Raw genomic sequence first — 23,922 nt, forward strand, 5'->3', positions numbered from 1 at the left:
AAGGGATGAATGCAGATTTCTCCAGCTTCCTCATTTCCCCTCCCCCCATCTTATCTCAGTCCCAACCCTCTGACTCAGCACCGCCTTCTTGACCTGGAATCTTCTTCGTGACCTCTCCGCCCCCACCCCCTCTCCGGCCCATCACCCTCACCTTAACCTCCTTCCACCTATCGCATTCCCAACGCCCCTCCCCCAAGTCCGTCCTCCCTACCTTTTTTCTTAGCCTGCTTGGCACACCCTCCTCATTCCTGAAGAAAGGCTTATGCCCGAAACGTCGATTCTCCTGCTCCTTGGATGCTGCCTGACCTGTTGCGCTTTTCTAGCAACACATTTTTCAGTTTAAGAATTACTACCCAGTCTAAAACAGATATTGATTCTTTTAAGGCACAAACACATAAAGGAACAGGCAATTCAACCATGGAGAACAAAATAAGTTAAAGATTGCATTGCATCAAAGGATGTGCCTTATAAGGATGCCAGAAAAACTGGTAAGTCTGATGATTGGGTGCAATTGAGAACCCAATAAATCAGGTCCAAGAAACTGATTAAGAAAGGGAAAAGAGAATACAAATACAAATCAGTGAGGACCATATGGATGGATAATGAAAGCTTTGTTAGGCATGTGAGAAGGAAAAGCTGGGTCAAATGTGGCCTTATTACAAGCGAGGACAGGAAAATTTATAGTGGAGAACAAGAAAATGGCAGAGAAACTAAACAGCATTTTTTAAAATCTCTTAAGAAAATATGGAATATCTTCCAGAAATACTATGCAACCAAGAGTCTTGTGAAACTGAGGAACTAAAAGAAGCCAGTACTAGTAAAGAAGTCGCACATGAAATGTTAACTGGATTGCAGATTCATAAATCCCACAGACCGGATGATATTCAACACATTGTGCTTAAGTAGTAGGTTACATAGATAGTGAATGCATTGGTAGTTATCTTTTAAAATTCGATAGATTCTGAAAAGGGTCCCATGGATTCAAAGCTAGCAAATGTAACTCCACTGCATATGAAGAGAGGAAGAGGGAGAATCAAGAACTACAGGCCTATTAGCTTGAAATCAGTAGTGCAGAAAATGTTAAAACCTATCAATACAGGCTGTGAGAACTGAACATTTAAAAAGGAATGGTAAAATTGGGCAGTCACAAAATTGATTTATGATAGATAAATCATGTTAGACATAGTTTTTGAGAGACTTTTGAGAACAATACACTGTAGCATTGATAAAATGGAACAGCGTATGTGATCAGAAGATATAGGAGCAGAAGTAGGCCATTCTGCCCATTGAATCTGCTCCATCTTTCAATTAAATTTCGGCTGATCAGAATTTTCAACTCATCTTTTCTGCTTGTTCCCCATATGCTTGATGCCTTTGTTGATTAAGACCCTGTCTGTTTTCAACCTTGAATACACCTAATGACCCAACCTCTACAGCCTGCTGTGGTAAAGAATTCCAACAGCTCACTACCCTCAGAAAAAAACTGCTCCTCATCTTTTTCCTAACTAGATGATCCCTTACCTTGAGATTTTGCCCTTAGGTCCTAGATTTTCCCACAAGGAAACAACATGTATTCTGTCAAGCTCTCTAAGAATGTGAAATAATATCTGAGATAATAACCTTTAATAAGGTTGTCTCAAATTTTTCAAAGGTGCCAATGAATACAGGGCCAACGAATACAGGGCCAACCTACTCATGCTCAAAACCTTGCGTGCCCAGATAAACCGAGTGAATCTTGTCTGGACTGCTCGCAAATAGTATATCTCTTGCCTTAGAACTAGGGGCCACTGTTTAAAAGTGAAGATTACCCATTTAAAACACAGATGAGTTTTTTTTTTCTCTGAGGGTCATGAGTCTTTCATACTTTCTTCCTGAAAAAGTGTTGGAAACAGATTCTTGAATATTATTCATGTGAAGGTGAATAGATTGCTATTAACAAGGTGGTGAAAGGATATCAGGAGTAGATGGGAATGTGGATTAGAGGTTACAATCAGATCAGCCACAACATTATTGAATGGTGGAACAAGCTGTAGAGGCTGAATGGCCTACTCCTGCTTATTATTCAAATGGTTAATAAACAGACTTTGAGCAAATGTGAGGTCATCATTTGGATCTGAGAAGAATAGAACACCAGCCTTTCCTAATAGTAATTTCTGGAGATCCAGGTACATGGACCATTCAGTACCATAAAAACACTCAAAAATCTTGATCCATTTGTATCTGGGAAAGGAAGTCATGCTTCAGCTGTGCATGACCATTGTTAAACCTCACTTTCTGAGCATAGTGAGCAGTCTGGTCACCATACCTTATGAAGATATAATACGGAGCTAGCACAAAATAATTTATTTGAATGATACCTGGACACAAATTAAGGATGACATTATAAGGAGGGATTAAAGGATCTAGCGTAGTGTCACCTGGAATTTTCAATCTTAAGGTGCGATTTGCTGAGTGTTTTCAAAATATTGATGTTCCTGCTAGTTTGACTCTAAGATATAGAAATCAAAGTCAGAGCTCTGAAGAGTACTATTAGAAAACATATCTAGACACAAAAATCAGTAGAGTTCTCTTCCTCAAACAGCACTTGATGCTAGAACATTGGTAAATTTAAAACCAAAGATTGACAAATGTTTGCTTTTCAAAGGATTATGGAATATGGAGTGAAGGTTGGAACATGGAGCTTGTTTGCGGATCAGCCATGATTTCACTGAATTTCTAAATAAGCTCAAGATACTAAATTAAGTAATATATTTCTATATTACTTAAAATGACCAAATAGATACTAGACTTTATGTATATTATAGTTTTACAGATTTTATTGATAAATAATACCTCCTCTCTTTCCTTTTCAAGCTTGCCCACTCTTTCCTCAAGATGTCGTCTCTCTGTGTCCACAGACAGCAGCTCCAAACGAACTGAGCTGCTTTCGCCCTCTGCCTGATGAGCCTTGTGCTCCCAGTTCTCAGCCTGATTACTTGCCATTCGGAATTGTTCCAGCATATGATGAAGTTCTTGTTCCTATTGTTAGCAAAGAAATGTATAAATATTAAAAGACTGAAGAGTACATGCACCACGTAGACAATCATCATGATTTTCCTTTCATCTTCACCTTTAGGGTGGTGATCCATTAGGGAATGAATCAATGAGGTGACTTTGAGTAGAATAGGTCTACATTCCCCAGAAATTAGAGACAAAAAGTGACCTCATTGCAGCATAGAATCTTACGGGATTTACACATGGTAGATGTTGAAAGGATATTTCTACTAAACATACAGTCTCAAACTGGAGGTCACAGTCTCAGAAAAACATCAGGACTGATAGGAGGATAAATTCCTTCGTGCAAAAGGATGTTGGATCGTTGGAATTGTCGGTCACAGACAGTTGTGGGTGCTCAGACATTAAGAGGCAGTTAAGAGTCAGAGGCATTAACCAAGGGTTAATAGTTTTCTTCATTTCTAAAAAAAAAGTAAGAGATATATTGAGATAGAAGATCAGTTAATGTCAAAAAAGCATCAAATGGCCAACTTCTACTCTCGTTTGTTACATTCCACTTGAACACATATGCAGCAATTCCCACTGATGGCCAATGAGCAAGGTATTCTGAGTTTTGTACATGCATTTTACAAATACAGAAGTATTGCTATATGACCTCCAGTTACATTTCCAGAAAGCAGAATTATCTTTAACAGAACTGGTCAATTTGCATAAATCCAGCAGAAGCACCCTTCTTCTGCCAATAATTAGGAAACAGTGCATGAAAAGTACATCCTATGGAACTCAGAATCTGGATTTCCAAAATTCTTTTGGAATGTCAACTTGATATTGTTGATGCATCTGTACTCAGTAATGCCTACTGCCACATAGAAGGGAAGAGCTCTGGATGCATTTTAAACTTTTAATTGGTATTTCACTTTAAAGTCCACAAACAATGGAAACCTCAGAAGAGGGAAAATGTTTCAAGAGGAAGATATATTAGACTTGGAGCGAGCACAAAACAATTTATTCAAATGATAACTGAATTTAAATTAAGGAAAGATTACAGGAGTTAGCATAGTATCACCTGGAATTTTCAATCTTAAGGTGTGATTTGCTCTGTGTTTTCAAGATATTGAGGTTCCTGCTAGTTTGAGAGTCCAAGGTATAGAAATTAAAATCAGAGCTCTGAAGAATATTATTAGAAAACATATCTTGACACAAGTGTCAGTAGAGTTCTCTTCCTTTCAAGATCTACTGGTGATTTTAACAACAATTACCTAACATTGCAACTGGAGATTATTATTGATGTTTTTAAAGTAGGTTACATACATCAAAAGTTCTCTTCTTTCATTACCATAGCCTTCTTCTTTAATAAAATGCAGTGACTTGTTTGAATATTTTTGCATTGCTGGACTATAATTGGGCTGGGACAACAACACATCGGCTGTTGGTCCAGTTGCTATTAAAGACTGCTCAGAGAAAATGGTATGAGACCAGCATCATTGCTTTAATACAAGTTAGTTCTGTTGGTTCCTCATATCATCCTTGTAATTTTGCAAGGAATTATGAAACCCCAATGCTTTTTGCAGAGGAAATTTTCTTCCTTATCTGCTTTTGCTTAGATTTGACTCCAGATCATGAGCAATGCGATTGACTCTTAACTGCCCTTAGCAAGCTGCTGAGTTGAATCAAAGTGCCACAGAAAATTAGATTAAGAATGAAATTAGATTCAACACAAAATTGACCTAGGTGTCTGAAAGAATGAAAGCACACACTCCCCATTGAATGCAAAGATATTCTCCTCACTTATCCACAAAGTGAGAAGAACTATCCTAATGGCTAGTTAACAGCCTGAAATATCCATGCTCACCAAATTATACATTACAGCCAATGTTTCATCTTCTACCATCACCAATCTTAGATATGTCCTCTACTTAAAGGCAGGACAGATTCACCAGAGGTGGCTGTCTAAGGCCATGAGAAGGTGGGCTTTAGGGTCCTCAACATTGACTCTGTACCCATGAACTCTCACCCAGGTCAAACATGGATAAGGAAACCGCCTGCTGATGATCGCCTCCTGACCAGTGATAGTCAATGGATCAGTAATCTTCCGTGTTGAACAAGTTTGAAAGAAGTAGCAACGTTGGGGGAACTTCAATATTCACTGGCCTGTGGCGCATTATTGGACAACCAACAAGAAGGAAAATCCGACTTGTTTTTATCCTCATGAACTTACTTTTCATTAATGCATCGGACCACGACAACAGTAGCAGGATTGATCTCTGCACAATCCTTGTGGACTGTGGTGTAATGGAATTTGCAAATAACTGTAATATAATTGATATTAATCTGACATCAGCAAATTGATCAAAAGAGATTAGACTGGAAGAAGCATGTAAAGAGAGAGGTTTTAGACACTACACTAAACAGCTGTATTTAGTAACCTGTAAAGTTCAAATGTAAATAAGGAATGTTAAAGTACTCAAGAAAGTGGGCGTGTCTTATTCTAGGATAAGGATCTGTCACCATTTAAGAGTGTATGTGTGAACATCCACAGCTCAGAGATACTAATCAGACATATCTAACTATGCTAATAGCAGGGTAAGCTATCAGTAAAGACCAAGTACTGTCTTCTCACAGTATGACAACTGTGATAAATGGAACAGACTAAGAACAGATCTAGCAGGCTTAGAACTCAACATCCATAAGGCACATGACTCTCAACATCAGCAAAATTGTATTTATCCATAAACTCAAGATTCAGCAAACTCACAAACAACGATTACCATCAAGTCAAGGAAACCAACTCTGGTTCAATGAAGAATGCATGAAATCATCCCAGAAGCAGCACCAAACTAATTAAAAGTAAAGCGTCAACCTGGTGAAGTGTCAATGCAGAACTACTTGCATTCCAAACACTAAAAACAGCATAATAGGGAGGGCTAAGCGATATCATACTGTAAATCAGATCAAAGCTTTGTAGATCTGCCACATCCAATAGTGAAGAGTTGTGTACAATTAAACAACTAACAACAGGTAGAAGCATTAGGGCTTACCCATCCTCACCAACTTCAATTATAAGTACTGAGTGAATGGTCTGCTGGCATCTTCTGCTGTGGAGATGCCGTTATAGATGCCAGCTTTCAGACAATTCAATTCACCTCTTGTGATATCAAGATAGGACTGAAGGCATTGGATATTGCACAAGGGCTAAGGCCCTGACGGCATCATAGCAATTGTACTGAAGAACAGATCTCTTCCCATGTCAAGCTGTGCGAGTACAGCTACAACAATAGAACCAACCCAACAATGTGGAAAGTTACTTGAGTATGTCCTGTCCAACAAAAGGAGAATAAATTAAATCCTGCCAAATACAGCTCCAGACATCAATACCACCTTCATCCAAACATGGACAAAAAAGTTTAATACCAGGTGAGATGAGAGTGACTTCCTTGATATCAAGGCACCAATTGATCAGGTATTGCATCAAAGACTCTAAGAAAATTGAAATCATATTTTTGAAGGCATTCAAAGGTTATAAGGTGCACACAGGAAAGGACAGCTATGTTGTCTTTAAATGGTAGAGCAAGATCGAAAGGCAAATGTCCTAATCTTGTTTCTAAGCCTACATTCCAATGAAATCTAAGGGGATCAGGCAGCAAAATGCCCACTGATTGGAGTCACATCAACATAACAGTAGATTCATCAGGTTGTTCGAAATGAATCAACTCTGTTTCAGTCCACTACTGCAGGAACTGTCCTAGGTCCAAACTGCTTCAACAATCAGCTTCTCCCCAATAGAAGGTCAAATCAGGATTGCTTGCTGATGACTTTAACTCAAGGACTAAAGTATTCCATGCTATATGTAGCTATAACTAGACAACATTTAGCCTTCAGCCGATAAGTCACGTGGGGCACATGTTGGACCATGCTGCCAATTTTGAAACATAATCTAGCCATATGCCCTTGGCAGTCAATAGCATCAATATCAGAGAGAATCAATAAGCCTAAAAATGTGTATTTTAGAAAAACAGGGCTGAGCTATGAAATAATCTCTTATCAACTAAAATTTGCTCTCAAATGGTTCAAACTGCAAAATTCTAATAAGGATTTTTCCACAATGTTCTAAATGTTAAAAAACATTTTAACTGATCAATATTAAATATAGAAAAGGCATTTTATTAAACTAAAGGACAGGTTAACGTTTCACCATGAATTATCATTAGAATGTCACAATTCTTCTGTAAGCAAGATTTGTACGAAGAACTTAACATGTACCTAGTCCTAAATTACATTCAAACCAAAGAACAAGCAAATAGATAACAAATAATTTGGTGGAGAATAATCAGAACAATAATGGATTAAAGCTTACATTCAGAAACCAACTGTTAGAAATAACAAACAGTTTTATGGATAACAATATGAAAATGTATTTAGTTTCTGATTATCTTTTATCATTGTTACCTTGGCAACCATTAAGCTCTCTATTCTTGCCACTTCGTTGATGTAGTTATGCACTCTTGATTTTAACTCATCCTTTTCATGCAAAGCTTGTTCCAATTCATTTGTGATTGTCTAATAGGAAAATTAGTGAAGGTTATCATAAGTTTTTTATTAATTAGTATAATAATTATAGAATCATTAAACTGCCTAGCATAAAGGCAACAAGGACCAAATTATCACAATTCATACTGGCACAACTTTCTAACCACTGTGTTCATCATTTCTACAGCAAATAAAAAATTTAAAGTTTTTGGATGGTATAGGTTAAAGATTGATCTCAAGTGTAACTAAAGTAACTCATACATAAAGGTGCGCTAAGTATCAATCATTTTTCTTCTTAGCCATAACATGGTTGATACACATTATACTCACACATTATCTCAATAACATTTCTAGTATAACTTTGACAAGGAATTGGTTGGCCAGAAAAATCATTGCCAAGGAGAATGCACCAACTACTTGATGACTGACAATTAACTGCCAAACTTTGAATAAATTTTAAATGAGGTAGGTTGACTCTGATTGGTCAAAGCACAGTTCTGAGAAATGAAAAACAGAATGAATATCACTTTGAATTGTTGAGGTGAAGCAGGTTCAACGTGTATACGAGTATGTCAATCCTAAATTGGTTGTCTGCCCAATTCTTACCACACCAGGGATTAATTAGCAAATGTTAGAATCACATCTAATATGGATACTGTATTTTGATTTTTACAGGTCTGGGCAAGTTGAATCAGTACTGTTCCTGAACTGTTTCATTCGATCCTTTACTGGTATGGACATAAAGCCACATACCCAGCATCAGTGGGCACTGAAATTCATAAACTACATTACTCAGTTGTGTGCTAGGTAGAATCTTCATTTGGCTTGGAGGCAGCATCTTTGTAGTGGTGAACACCAGAGCCCAGGACAAGGGGTTAGGTCAGGGTCCAGGGGCCCATCAGGTTCATGTTGAGGCTATGACTGGGGTCTTTGATTTCTCTCCTATTCCACACAATTCATGTTGCTATTACTTACCAACCTCACCTGTTGCCTCAAACCCCCATTGAGCCTTTTGATAGGATACTTTTCAGGACCAATGTTAGGCTCATTCATTATTTTGTGTGATGTACAGCAGAAATGACTTGAATAGGATAGTTGTTATCCCACACATAAAATTTTAAACAAAGTTTGGCAGTTAATTGTTGGTCATCATCTAATTGGTACATCCATCATGATAATGCCTCTACCAATCAATTGCTAACAAATCAGTATTCTCTTCTCAAAGTATAAATATTATCTTCCCTATATATTGGTGTTTCTCATTAATTATTCTGATGTGTGCAAGATGAAAAGCTTGGAAGAAATATGTCCCCTTTCATTCAAGTTCTATATTATTATATGACTAAATTAACAGATATGAAATGAGGAGGGTAAACAACTTACATAAATGCTGAAAGGGGAATTGGTAAAGAGTGTTACTGGTATGAGTAGCCATATAGGGAAATATATATTTTAAAAGTCAGAAAGGCAAAAAGGAGTTTCGGAGGTTGAGGCAGGCTTAAAAACAACACAAATGCTAAAACAAAAAGTGTAATCAGAGAAGCAACTTAAAGCAACTAGTCAAATTTACAAATGACAAAATAAGGGTATTGGTATTGACATGTTACTTCAGTTTTTACAGCATTAATTAAGGTGGAAGGAATGATGGAAGATGGAATCTGATGGCAACTAGTATGAAATACTAAACACGAAAGAAAAGGAAATAATATCGATGATGCATGAATTGCAAATTAAAACTGGAGACCACCATTAAGAGTTTGAAAAACATTCTGAATTTGGGAAATGTTTTAAGAGTTCAAATTTAAAATCAAAATTGAAATATAGCCTTATATGCTGAAAAGAATATTTCTATCTAACAAGTGTGGACAGGGAAGGGACAATTTGCACCTGATTAAATGTCAAATAAATAATTCATATTACCTGATTTTCCCTCGTCATTTGAGTCAAGTCATCTCTCAAACAACGATTTTCTTTAAATGCAGCATCTCGACACTGTTCTAATTCCTCTGACTCCTTATGAATAGAATCTAGTTGCCGACGTAAGGAATTTATTTCCCGGTCTCGGTTACTTAGAGTGTCATTCAAAAGGCTGAGCGAAAATAAAGTTTAAAAAACAAGTCAAATTTTCAGAAGATTTCAGTGTGACTATATTATAGCTTTAAGAGGTGCATTTTGTCTTGTTTTTTTTTCTGAAGAGAAGTTTTAAGAAAAGCTACTGAGCTATCTATTCAAATCCAATAAAATAAACAGCCTGTGATGCCTTGCTTTTTTTTTAAAAAGTTGGAACAACAGAAGCAGCCTGAATGGGTGGGGTCAAGCTCTCACAGAAGCAGGATTTATAGTTTTAGTTTATCAGCTGCTGGGGTTACAAAACTGAAAGTGGAAGCCGTTTTGTCTCTCTCTGTTATAGCTAAAAGCTGGGGGTTCTCTGCTGCTAGAATTGCATGCAAGACATCGGTTTTACTGAATTTGCCTTTTTGCTATGGGTGTACTTATAGGATATTACTACATTGGAACAGTTACTGCTTAGTAGTTAAATAATCCATTATTTTGTTAAGTTCTCCAGTAGAGTTAAGTTATTCCAATTTCTCTTTTCTTTTGTTGTATTTTAACTACAGTGTATGAATAGAATATTTTACTTCAAAACTGGTAGTTTGGCCAATTGAATTGTATCCGGAACACAATGCCTAGTACTTGCCTTTAAAAGTCCGGACTATCTTCTTAATATATTTTGTGGGGGTTTGATCTGGTCCATAACTAAAGTTATCTATGAGTTCTGTTTTGTTACCACTATACTTACTCCAGGGCAGATTCTAATTCAGTCACAGTAATTTTCATATTGGTTATCGCCTTTTCCTAGAAATGGAGAAAATGTGAACTGTATCAGTCAATTTCAAGAGCCATGAATACATAAAAAATTATTACTGGCCCATTAGTATTCAAGAATGGGTACACATGCGTAGCTCCAGCCTCCTGAAATCCCTTGGGAAGCCTATCACTTTCCCTTACATATCTTATTAGGATAATTGTTTACATTTCATCTGTAGCACCAATTGCTTGATCAGAATTTTAAGTTGATGCAACAACACAAATTTAATACTACTTTAGGGATTATAGAGTATGAAAATGTCTTTAATGGTGGACACACACACACACACACACACACTAGTTTTTTAATGCTAAGATTAAATTCTTTCTCTCCTCACATTAGGATATCAAACAGGTTTGAACTACTGTTGCTAAAAATCTGCAGATTTCTCAAACCAAAAATTATAACATTTTTCACAAGACAATTCAAAACCAATATAATAAAAACAGGAAATACTGAAAATACTCTGCAACACAAGCAGCATTTGCAGAGAGACAAAGATTTTCAAGTGCCGAGTCCCACATCAAATTTCCTAGTATTCTCCAACAGGAATAAATATTATAATCTACTTACTGTTTGCTGAACACACAACAGAAAGGTTAACTTAATTTTGGAATAGTCATATTAGTGTATTCACCCGATTGGCAAGGTTCTCTTCTAAGGTAGCAATTTTTTCGGTTTTTTCATCCACAGCATCCTGCAAGCAATCCTTCTCCTGGTCTAGAGCAGATACTGTAGTTTTTAATAAATTGATTTCTTCTCGTAGACTAGAATTCTGTCGATTGTACTCACCTAAGCAACAAAATATAATATACTTTAAATTTGTTTGACCACTTGTAATGCACCTCCACAGTCTACATAATAACTTTACACTTGTATTTGCCTGCTTTTATACCAATGAAGTCATATACAACACTGTCAATCACAACATTCAATACGATAGGTTCTCAGTGCTTTCCAATTTACGGCTCCATCAGCCTCACATGAAGGTTGCTGTTTCTAATCCCATGCCCCAGACTGCTCTACCACTCTGCCTCTCTTTAGCTACTCATTTAGGACTCTGTACTTTGGCTACTGATTTAATATTCTCCACAACTTAAAAATTCCAATTCTGCCTTTGGAGGGGGAGGAGGTTGGTGGTGTGTGATTTGCACATTATTTTATGTTGGATGTGCCAAATAAATAGCAAAATAACAAAATAGTACAAATAATAAAGTGGTTGCATGTTTTTACAACATTTTAAAACAACAATACAAAGGTCTAAAGTCCAGATTTAACCTGCATGGTTTGGACATAACGGTTTTTGAACCTGAAGAATTTAGCTTCGTAGATGCAATGTTATATTGGTATTACCGAGTCTCTCCTCTTGTCTGTCAATTCTGTCTTGAGCTGTCTGAAGTTCCTTGCTTTTCACACTCAACCGATGCTGTATGTCTACAAGAGACTTCTCCAGGTGGTCATTCAGCAACCTGAAACATTAGTACAATGCAGTCATTTCTTGGTAAGGATAATTATTGTTTAACATTTGAAAATGAGAAGTACAGGTAGTTCTTCTATAATGCGATGGTTGCGTTCCTGTGCAACCAAGCATTATAGAAAAATTGTGCTTTAGGTACAGTGCTTAAAGCATTGGTAATGTAATTATATTATAGCCAACACGTTTTAAAAGTGTGCATTTTATAAACATGTGTGCTCAATTTGGCAATTGCGTTAGTGAATTCGTATTAATGAATTGCATGTTATAGCAGAACAACCTGTATCCAAAAACATGATTTATCTTTGAATTTATTCCTCCCCAGTGCCTCGGGCCACCACCCCTTATCCTAGGCCCTCCTCTCCCTGCACCTCCTATCCGGCCGGTGTGGGTAAGTCTGATTCATGGAATCATCTTTAAGTGACTAACTTGACTCAGGTATCCTTTGTTTCAGTATGTTTTCCTGAATGTGTTCGTGGAGTGTCTGGAACTTGTTATGGGCCAGGCAAAACCCCCTCAAAATATATCAAGAAGATAGCCTTGATCTTAACTTTTATCTTATTTAAAGGCAAGTGCAAGATTCTGTGTTCCAGATGTGATTAAATTGGTCAAACTGCTGGGCTTTAAGCAAAACACACTTTATTCTTATAACACAATGAAAATACACACAAAAAAAGTTATAACTCTAACTCTATTGAAATATTTAATAAAATAATGTGTATTTTAACCTAATCATCAACTGTTTCAATAATAGCCGCATCCCATAAACACAACCTTGGCAAAGGCAAATTCAACAAAACAAATTTTCTCACTTGCTATCTCCAGTCCAGGAGAAAGGAACACCAAAATATTGAATCCAGCAGAAGAGAGAGAATTTAAGCTTTTAGCTGCAGCAGAGAGAGCTGAATCTAGCTTCTTCAAGTTCAAAAACCCTACTTATACTTAAACTTAAAGCCAAACTAAAGTCCTGGATCTGTGTGAGGCTGACTCCATACATTCATTTTTTGACTAATTAAAGAAAAACCACATAAGAAGTGCAAAACGGTTTATCCACTATTTCTGAAAAGACATTCTGACACCACTGATAACACCTCTCTGCAAGAGAAACAGCACACAACAAATCCCTCTTAATGGCACAGTATCATCACAAGCTCCAAATCTTTAATAGCTCCTGCCTATCCATGTGCCACATCAATGAGAAGCCATACAGTATGTTGAGTGTACACTATGCCCAACACAATCACTTGCTTCTTCAATAAAACACTTCCACATTTATTGAGCGTTTACCTTTTGGATGGCTGATGCTCCGTATGAGCTGCATCCTGATGTCAACCAATATCTTCCACTGCCTGGCTTGGCGAGGAAAGCTGTGGTGCCACTCACTGCCTTGTCTGTTACAGCATTGCTTGCTGATGCTTGACCTATTCATTTTAACATATTCACTTCTCACTGCATGCTGTGATCCTCTTTCTCAAGTTCAATGGTTTACCTATTATGATCTGGCTATACATAAGCTCTCTAATGGGATTGGTATTTGTTCCACTGTTGGTTTCAAAGTTTTAAGCTGAACAGCTTGGAGATAAGAAAAGGATACTCTATTGGCAATACTTCAGAGAATGATAGAATCCCCACAGTATGGAAGCAGACCATTCGGTCCATTGAGTCCAACTGACCCACCGAAGAGCATCCACTTGGACCCTCCCACTACACCCATCCCTGTAACCCTGCATTTCCCATGGTTAATCCACATTGTCTGTACACTCCTGAATATGACGGACAATTTAACATGGCCAATCCACCTAACCTGTACACCTTTGGACTATGGGAAGAAACCGGAGCACCCGGAGGAAACTCATGCTGACAAGGGGAGAACGTGTAAACTCCATAGATAGTCACTCGAGGCTGGAATCGAATTGGGTTCTTGGCGCTAAATTAAAAGGACAGCACAAGATGATAAAGGAAGGTAGCAATAAGAGTGATGAAGATCAGAGTGTGGCAAAAAGGGATATACCATACAAACCTTAGAGTGCACCAACAGATACAAGGCGACAATTTCTATAAATAGAAATTCATTGCGCATTATGTGCATAAATAAATAAGTATAACCTGATAGCAAGTACCTTCAAATATTTGGAATCCAGTTGCTGTCAAGTTGCATTTTAGGAAGCTAGGAAAGGTGATGGACTATCATTATTAATTAAATATGACATTAATATAGTGGGCACACATGATCTTAATTCTACAGATCAAGATCTACAAGCTTGGGTAGAGATTATAAATAGCAAGGCTATTAAATCACTTCTGGAAATAGTTACTGTTGGGGATTGTAACCTATGTTATAGGATGGAGTATATAGATGATACAGGGCGAAATAAAGGTATAGCAATAACCGTGATTCATTTTAATCTACGTATAGATTGAGTGAAATAGATAGGCAAAGATAGTCTGGAGGATGAATTCACTGGTGTAGCCCAGACAATTTCTTAGAGCAGCACATATTTCGAACCAACCAGAGAGCAGAGTGTTTTCGATCTGATAACATGCTATGTGACAGAATTAATGAATTACCTCAAAGTAAAGGCAGCAGTGATCTCAACATGATTGAATTTTACATCCAGGTTCAGGGTGAGAAGAGTGGGTCTAAGACAAGTGTTTTAAAGTTAATTAAAGGCAATTCAAAGAAAATTAAGTTAAAAGGCAAGCAAGTTCAGACGAAGTGGCAAGCATTTAAGAATAACTTGCAGCAAAAGTATATTCCAGTGAGGAAAAAAAATGCCGTGAAAACGAGGCATAATCCATTACTAACTAAGGAGGTTAAGCATAGTATCAAATTGTATGTAAAAATGTACAGTCTGCAAAGATGGCGACCATCACCAAGGAGAAGGTGCTAGAAAAACTAAAGGTCTGAAGGTGACGACACCCCAGAGTTCTTATGGAGAAAACTGAACAGATAGTGGAGGCGTTAGTGGTGACCTTTCAGGAATCACTGGCGTAAGGGAGGGTTCCAGAAGACTGGAAAATCGCTAATGTGACCCACTTGTTTACTAAGGGAGAAGTCAAAAGACAGGAAATTATAGGTCATTAGCCTGACTTCGGTCGTTGGCAAGATTTTTGAGTCTAATGTGAGGGATGAGATTTCTATATACAGAGGAACCTCGATTATTTTATGGACACGGGTTGGGAGTTTGGTTAATCGAATTCCAGAGAATCGAATACCAGATAACATGTTTTAGCCAAGTATCGGGACCTTGCAATCTTGCCGGATAATCGGATATTCAGATAATCGAATGGTGGATATTCAAGGTTCCTCTGTATTGGAAGTGCATGGTAAAATAGGGTAAAGTCAGCATGGTTTAATCAAGAGGCTGTGCCTGACAAATCTGTTAGAATTCTTTGAGGAGGTAATGAGCAGATTAGACCAAGGAGAGCCAATGAATGTTATCTACCTGGACCTCCTGAAGGCCTTTGATAAAATGCTGCACAGCAGGCTGCATGTTGTTAGATGAAAGGTACTAGCATGGATAGACTACTGGCTATTTGGCAGAAAGCAGAGAGTGGGGATAAAAGGGTCCGTCTCAGGATGGAAGCCAGTGATTAGTGGTGTACCACAAGGGTCAGAGTTGGGATCACAACCTTTTACTTTTTACATTAACAATCTAGATGGAGGAACTGAGGACATTCTGGATAAGTTTGCAGATGATACAAAGTTAGGTAGAGAGACAGGTAGCATTGAGGAGGTGGGGAGACTGCAGAAAGATTTAGACAGGTTACGAGAGTGAACAAAGAAGTGGCAGATGGAATACAGTGGCATAATAGGAAGGTGTGAGGTCATACACTTTGGTAGGAATAAGAGAGGCATGGACTATTTCCTAACATTTAGAAAATCCAGAAATCTGAAGTGCAAAGGGACGTGGGAGTCCTGGTCCAGGATTCTCTTAAGATAAACTTGCAAGTTGAGTTGGTAGTTAAGAAGGCAAACACAACATTGGCATTTATTTCGAGAGGTCTAGAATACAAAAGCAGGGATGTACTTCTGGGGCTTTATAAAGCTCTGGTCAGACCACATTTAGAGTACTGTGTGCAACTTTGGGCTCCATACCTCAGGAAGGATGTACCGGCCCTGGAGCAGGTCCAGAAGAGGTTCACAAAAATGATCCCAAGAATGAAAGGCTTAACAGATGAGGAACGTTGGAGGACTCTGGGTCAAACTCGATGGAAATTAGAAGGATGGGGGGGGGGGGGGAAGAAACCTGATTAAGCTGACAGAATACTGAATGGCCTGGATAGAGTGGACATTAGGAAGATGTTGAAATTGATAACAGACACTAGGACCCGAAGGCACAGCCTTAGAGTAAAGGAAAGAACCTTTATAACAGAGATAAAGAAAAAAATCTTTAGCTAGAGAGTGGTGAGTCTGTGGAATTCATTGCCACGGAAGGCTGTGGAGGCCAGGTCATTGAGTATATTTAAGATTGAGATAGATAAGTTCTTGATTACCAAGAGGATCAAAGGTTATGGGGAGAAAACAGGAGAATGCGGTTGAGAAACTTATCAGCCACAATCGAATGGCGGAGCAGTCTCGATGAGCTGAATGGCCTAATTTCTGCTCCATGTCTTATGGTTTTATAAGTGGTAGATCGTGACACTGGACAGAATTTAAAAACAAACAAAGAATGACCAAAGAAACGAGGTCAGGAGGGCTAGGGAGGAAGCTAATTAGAGAATTAATTTTGAGAAATGTAGACGTGTTGAGCAGAAATTTGATTAGATTAGATTTAGATTAGATTAGATTATATTACAGTGTGGAAACAGGCCCTTCGGCCGAACAAGACCACACCGACCCGTCGAAGCGCAACCCACCCATATCCCTACATTTACCCCTTACCTAACCACTACTAGCAATTTAGCATGGCCAATTCACCTAACCTGCACATCTTTGGACTGTGGGAGGAAACCGGAGCACCCGGAGGAAACCCACGCAGACACAGGGAGAATGTGCAAACTCCACACAGTCAGTTGCCTGAGGCGGAAATTGAACCCGGGTCTCTGGCGCTGTGAGGCAGCAGTGCTAACCACTGTGCCACCGTGCCGCCCACGGTGTCTGTCTTCACTTTCAAGTTCACAAATAACATTTCAGATATCTTGCATATCAAGAGGGGAAATTGAGGTAGGAACTTAAAATAAATACAATAAACAGGGAGAGGGTAACGTTGAAACTAAAGGCTTACATGTTCCCTGGTTGGGATAGCATACATCCTAGGTTTATAAAAGAAATGATTGTGAAAAGAAAAGATGCAATGCTTTTAACTTTCCAAAATTCTTTAAATTCTGGAAAAGTCCTGCCAGACTGGAAAATCGTGACTGCAGCTCCTACATTAAAGAAGGCAGGAAGCTACATTTAGTCTAAAATCAATCTTGCAAAATATCTACAATTATGGATGTTCACAAGGGCACTTAGAAAATCTTAATGTGATCAGGCAGAGTCAACATGTAATGTAGGCAGAAATGAGGATTGCAGATGCTGGAAACCAGAGTTTAGATTAGAGTGGTGCTGGAAAATCGATGTTTCGGGCAAAAGCCTTTCATCAGGAATGGAGGCAGGGAGAGTACAATAGGTGAATGGGGGTGGGGATAGAGGTGATACGTCAGAGAGGAGGGTAGGGGAAGGTAGCAATCTAATCTAAACTCAAACATGTGAAGAGGGAAACCATATTTAACTAATTTATTGGAGTTCTTTGAGCAAGTTACAAATAATATGAATAAAAGTGATTTGCAGATGTGGTATACTTGTGAAGGAAACATAAAGAGTCTCCCAAGAAATATGGATAAGTTAGTATCATGGAAATGAATAACATAGAAAGGCCCTTCAGCCCATCATGTTCGTGCCAATCAAAAACAACGATTTAACTACACTAATCCTATTTTCCAGCATTTGCCTTATAATGCTTATATGCCTTGTCATCACAAATACACATCTAAATACTTCTTAAATATTAAGAAGGTTTCTGCCTCTATCACTCTCACAGACATTGAGTCCCAGATTCCCACCACTTTCATGGTGAAAAGGTTTTGCCTCACATTTCCTGTCAGAGGACCACGATTATCTGCATGTAGTCCAAGAGGTTGACCTCTCCGAAACTCTGTTAGACAACCCAGACATGATCCTTTTCACAGACGACTCCTCTTTTCGACCCTCAGATCATCAAATGCTAGCTGGCTACGTCATACGTACACCTTGTGAAACCCTTGAATCCACTGTGCGGACGGAAGGATCTTCTGCACAGGCGGCCAAACTGTGTGCCCTTACCAGAGCCTGTATACTTGCTGACAAAATGTCTGTTAACATTTACACTGACTCCAGATATGTTTTTGGAGTGGCACAGGATTTGAAACCCTGTGGAGACACAGAGGATTTATTACCGCTTCTGCAAGGCCCTGCCTCACAGCACCAGGGACCAGGCTTCGATTCCCACCGGGCGACCGTCTTTGTGGACTTCGCACATTCTCCCCGTGTCTGCATGGGTTTCCTCCGGGTGCACCAGTTTCCTCCCACAATCCAAAGATGTGCAAGTCAGGTGATTTGGCCATGCTAAATTGCCCATAGTGATAGGTGCATTAGTCAGGGATATATATAGGGTAGGGGAATGCGTGTCAGTGGGTTACTCTTCGGATGGTCGGTGTGTACTTGTTGGGCCAAAGGACCTGTTTCTATACTGTAAGAAATCTAATCTAATCTAATCCAATATGCCCTTGCAGCATTCTCTGCTCATCAACAATCTTTTACAGACTATTGTGCTCCTGTCTGCCGTAGCTGTGATAAAGTACGCTACCCATACCACCGCTGATGACACAATCGCCCGAGGAAATGCTTGCGCTGACCAAGCTGCTAGACGAGCAGCATTAGCTGCCACTGTATGGGTTCTACAAGTTCCAAAGACAGGGCAAGCAGCAAAGGTTTTAGATCTAGTAGAGGGACTATGAGCCACACACTCCACAAGCCGAGAAAGACAGCTGGAAGCACATAGGAGCTAAGTAATCCTCTTTAGGACTAATGATGCACCCTGACAGAAGGTTCATTTGCCCTAAAGCCTACTTGCATGTTCTTGCACTAGCCGCATGGGGTCAGCCACGTAGGAAAAGAAGGGATGATACATACAGTACGACAAACCTGGTACGCAGCAGGCTTTGCAGCAGCAGCACAAGCACTAATATCAAAATGTCTAATATTTCTATAAAATAATAATGCTAAACCTTTAGCCAAGTATGATAATCTGTCAGTCCCAGTTGGACCCTTTAATCATTTACAGATTGATTTTGACCATGTGACAGCTAAACAGGGTTTTAAGTACAGGTTGGGAGTTGTCGGCATGCTGTCGAAATGGGTAGAGGCCTTCCCCTCAAGGAAAGACCATGCTAGAACAGTGGTCAAAAGCCTCATGAACGATGTGATCCCAAGGTTTGGAATTCCAAGGAGCATTGACAGAGACACTCCCTTTACTGCAACAGTCACAGAAAATGTCGGTAAAGCACGAGGCATCGCGTAGAAATATCATATTCCCTATCAGCCCCAGTCCTCAGCCATGGTGGAATGGATGAATGGTACCCTTAAAACCACCCTGACAAAGATCACACAGGACACGGACCTGCCTTGGCCAGAAGCCCTACCCTTATCCCTGTATACCATCAGAAACCAGACCAACAGAACCACAGGACTTACCCCATTTGAGATCCTGATGGTAAGATCAATGCCCACGGGAGAAATACCTCCTAAATTTCCTGTGAATATGCCATGCGTCTTGACACAGGAAGCTCTTCTGGATTATGTCAAAGCATTCTGTAAGATGATTACCCGTAACCATTATCGGGTAAAGGAAGCCATTCCCTCATCTAATGATGACCCAATGTATCCCTTCCAACCTGGGGACTATCTCATGATAAAAATCATTGGATATCTCCTAGGTGGAAAAGCCTGTACCTCGTCCTCCAGAAGGCTGTCAAGGTTCAGGGAAGACCCGAGTGGACACACAGAACCCGCTGCCTTCCCCGGAGAGATAGGAGCAGAAACCACCAGAGGCATCAGCTCGCCTGCCAGGTGTAATATGTGGGGACTGATTGCCACTTCAGTCTCTGTACTCCTCATTGCCTTATTCATACTGACTAAGCATGAGGGGAACAGGGAAAATGGATGATGAACTATGTCACAAGGGAGTTGCATGTCAACACTTTTCTTTACATGACTTACATTTACGCACAGAAGGCTCACCACTCTAGCTGCTGGGTATGCGCCCATATCCCCTTACACTCTAAGGGAGGAATCCTCCTGAGACCCATTCCATTTAATGAATCCAAAACAGCTGTATGGTGGTTGGAACAAACAGGTCCTCCGTTATGTTCATGTGGTGGTGGGTGGGGGGGTAGGTTTGACTGAGAGTCTCACGACTTTTATGGAGGCCCTGATGGGACCAATTATTCTACTAATGATAAGTTCCATTTGGGAGTCTGCATGTTATAATATGGAAAAATATAAGGGCTGGTTCCAACCTCAGTACAGCCTCTCGCAAACACCCCCAGCTCTGTTCCTCACTAATACCACAGGAAAGGGTACACCCATGGGAACCATCTGCTTTAAAAGCAACCATACGTCATGGTGGAATGCTGGAACCAGTAAATGTGTCCATTCCCTGCTCCTTACCCAGTCCACATGCCGATCCACTTCCACTGGGAGTATCTTGAACCTTGAAGTTCCCTGCAAGACTACTACAACTGCCACGTTCGCAACTCTTTAAACTGGAACTCAGACCAATTACTTGAGAACTTATAATGGCACCTATTTCATTTGCTGCCACAAAGCCTACTCCTTGCTGCAATTCTCCTGGACTGATGGTTGCTCTCTAGTGTATGTGGTCCCCTTTATATACCACTCACATTCCTCCTCGTTCCAACAGCCTTGGCCTCGCACAAGGGAGCTATAACTAGGCAGCTCTTTGCCATTCTCTTCCGCTCTTATGGGGCCACTCTACTGGCAACAGAGGTCAGAAAACTGTCCTCAGTTCTTGAGGAAATAGCAAATGACACAGCGACAACCCTTAACCAACTTAGTGCGGAGGTGGTCACCATTCATACAGTCACCCTACAAAACAGATTCGCCTTAGATTATCTACTAGCCGAGAATAGGGGCACTTGTGCTCTCATTGACTCTGAATGTTGCACCTATATTCCCAACTCCAGTGAGAACATTACCAACCTTGCTGATCACATTCGAAAGTCTGCCTCCAAGCTCCGTGACACCAGTTCTCCTTGGGATCTGCAGTGCTGGATGGGTGGATGGTTTGGTCCCTTGGAAAGGCACTCTTGCAGGGCCTTCTTATACTTGTCATTTTCATTATTGTTTCAGTTCTTATTATCTGTCTTATACAGTGTTGAGCACGCTTTGCCTTGCTATTACTAGCTCAGTCCCATTAACTTCCCAGTTGGTCAAGATCCCCCTCACTGAAATCACACACCCTGATAAAGCTGAGTACCCCAATGAATCTGAGCCTCCACCACTAGATAAACCCCCAGGCTCCGGTTACATTCTCCCTTTTGCAGGAAATTCTGATCTGCTGCTTTGATCTTATGATCAGAAATGGGGGAATGCGGAAGCTGATTTTGCTGGATTGCTCATTTGCAGAGATTTTGGTCTGTCATGGTGTTGCTCTCGCCTGGCTTATCTCTTGCCCTGGGTGGCTGTAGCCTGCTAAAACATTCTGTAACAACCACATAACGTATGCTTTCCCCACATACCACATGAACTGTTTCTCTGTAGAAAGCACGACTCAGCCAAACATTATCAATAGGCGAATACAGTAAATGGAGTGTGCATTGACTTGAGGTCTCAGAATAATAGCTCGTTATGTACAGTCCTGAGAAACTGTCAGTTCAGCATCTTTTATACTACATAAAATTGCAGTGATCAGGAAGCGCTTTGGAGATGCACCTGAGTATGCAAAGGAACGGTGTGCTCCCTATGATATCATGCAATAAAGTTTGTCAATGCTCAAGGCCAGAGTCTGGGGAATTTCTTCAACATATACATAGATTAGCTTCTGTTAAACCTTTTTGTGGAGAAGGATACAAATGATTTCAAGAGGAAACTATTCAGTTTCTGAGAGGTTTCCCTGAACTCCACCATCAGTAATACTGACATAAAGAATGGTCTCCCATGTCTTGAGAGAATTTTTCCCTTTGCCAAAATTCTTCGAGCAGATTTCATCGAGTAAGATCAGCTCATCAAATATTCTAATAAAAGCAAAATTCTAGAGACGCTGTAAATCTGAAACAAACGAGAACGTGTGGGAGAAATTCAGCATTGTCTGTGGAGACAGAAACAGAGACAGCTTTTCAAATCCGATGTGACTCTTCTTGATTGAAGAAGTCATATTGGACATGAAACATTAACTCTATTTTTCTCTGCACAGATGCTGTTAGACATGCTGGCTTTCTCCAGTATGTTCTGTTTTTATTTCATCAAATATCCTTCCCAGCTAGGTTAAAAATACCTGTACCTTTGAATAATCTGTTTTCTGAAGACAGTCTGCAAGGATTCAACTATATTTCGGAACGAATTTCAGGCAGAAATTACTTCTAGATAACCTCTCTCTTTGGTCATGACACTTCAATGACACCAGCAGCTTAAAACCAGGCAGACATAATACTTCAATTTCAAAGAAGATATACAATATTCAGGGTTAGTTTTAAAAATAAGAATAAGAATTGAATAAGACTGAAGATTAGAAGAGCTTATGAACACATGAAATAATCTTTCATCAATAACAATTAATTATTTTTGTTGCTTCTGTACGTCAGACTTTGGAATTGCAACCATAGTGATAATTTTAAAATTTTGCATCGGTCTCTCTTTAGTCCTCTTTCCTCCAATGAAAACAATTTGAAATCTCTGAACCTTTTATTTAATATATTTAACCTGTAATTCTTAAAATCTTTTATGCTAACAGATAGTTGTAAGATTACTCAAAGGTTTCCTCTTGGCATTTAACTAGCAAGTGGGTAGCGAGAGATGTGGTGGATTCTACTAGAAAAGAAAGGCATGCCTAAGGGGGACGGGGTTATTGTCTGTAAAGGTAATGGAATGAAAATGATTTCAAAAATATCCTTAGACATGAGAGTCAAAGTAGACCATTTAGTCATGTTGCCTCATTTAGTTTCGACGTTACCCTCTCCCTGTTTATTGTATTTATTTTAAGTTCCTACCTCAATTTCCCCTCTTGATATGCAAGATATCTGGAATGTTATTTGTGAACTGGAAAGTGAAGAAACTTCTTCACCCAGAGAGTGGTGGCTGTGTGGCATGCTCTGCCCCAGACGGCAGTGGAGGCCCAGTCTCTAGATTCGTTTAAGAAAGAGTTGGATAGAGCTCTCAAGGATAGTGGAATCAAGGGTTATGGAGATAAGGCAGGAACAGGATACTGATTAAGGATGATTAGCCACGATCATATTGAATGGTGGTGCAGGCTCGAAGGGCAGAATGGCCTACTCCTGCACCTATTGTCTATTATCAAATCTCTGCTCAACACGTCTACCAACACATATTTTGTTTTCTTTTCTTTGTATTTCTAAAGAGCAAATGTTATGTTTTTATTATCTCTAATTAGCTTCCTCCCTGGCCCTCCTGACCTCGTTTCTTTGGTCATTCTTTGTTTGTTTTTAAATTCTGTCCAGTGTCACGATCTACCACTTATAAAACCATAAGACATGGAGCAGAAATTAGGCCATTCAGCTCCGCCATTCGATTGTGACTGATAAGTTTCTCAACCGCATTCTCCTGTTTTCTCCCCATAACCTTTGATCCTCTTGATAATCAGAACTTATCTATCTCAATCTTAAATATACTCAATGGCCTGGTCTCCACAATCTTCCGTGGCAATGAATTCCACAGACTCACCACTCTCTAGCTAAAGATTTTTCTCTTTATCTCTGTTATAAAGGTTCTTTCCTTTACTCTAAGGCTGTGCTTTCGGGATCCAGTGTCTCTTACTAATTTCAACATCTTCCTAATGTC

At 39.5% G+C, this 23,922-nt stretch overlaps 1 protein-coding gene across 3 annotated transcripts in view; it reads right to left on the reverse strand.

Moving 5' to 3' along the window:
- Positions 1 to 23,922, reverse strand: part of cep135 (centrosomal protein 135) — a 135,068-nt gene that overhangs the window by 15,627 nt on the left and 95,519 nt on the right. For all 3 annotated transcript variants that reach the window (XM_043690581.1, XM_043690562.1, XM_043690570.1), the window contains 6 exons: positions 11,744 to 11,859; positions 11,028 to 11,182; positions 10,322 to 10,377; positions 9,442 to 9,610; positions 7,441 to 7,551; positions 2,833 to 3,018 (listed from right to left, as the gene is read on the reverse strand). In XM_043690581.1, the coding sequence (XP_043546516.1) occupies positions 2,833 to 3,018; positions 7,441 to 7,551; positions 9,442 to 9,610; positions 10,322 to 10,377; positions 11,028 to 11,182; positions 11,744 to 11,859 (793 nt within the window). The remainder of the gene's footprint in view (positions 1 to 2,832; positions 3,019 to 7,440; positions 7,552 to 9,441; positions 9,611 to 10,321; positions 10,378 to 11,027; positions 11,183 to 11,743; positions 11,860 to 23,922) is intronic.

The sequence above is a fragment of the Chiloscyllium plagiosum genome, chromosome 1, assembly GCF_004010195.1.
Source record: "Chiloscyllium plagiosum isolate BGI_BamShark_2017 chromosome 1, ASM401019v2, whole genome shotgun sequence".
NCBI lineage: Eukaryota > Metazoa > Chordata > Chondrichthyes > Orectolobiformes > Hemiscylliidae > Chiloscyllium > Chiloscyllium plagiosum.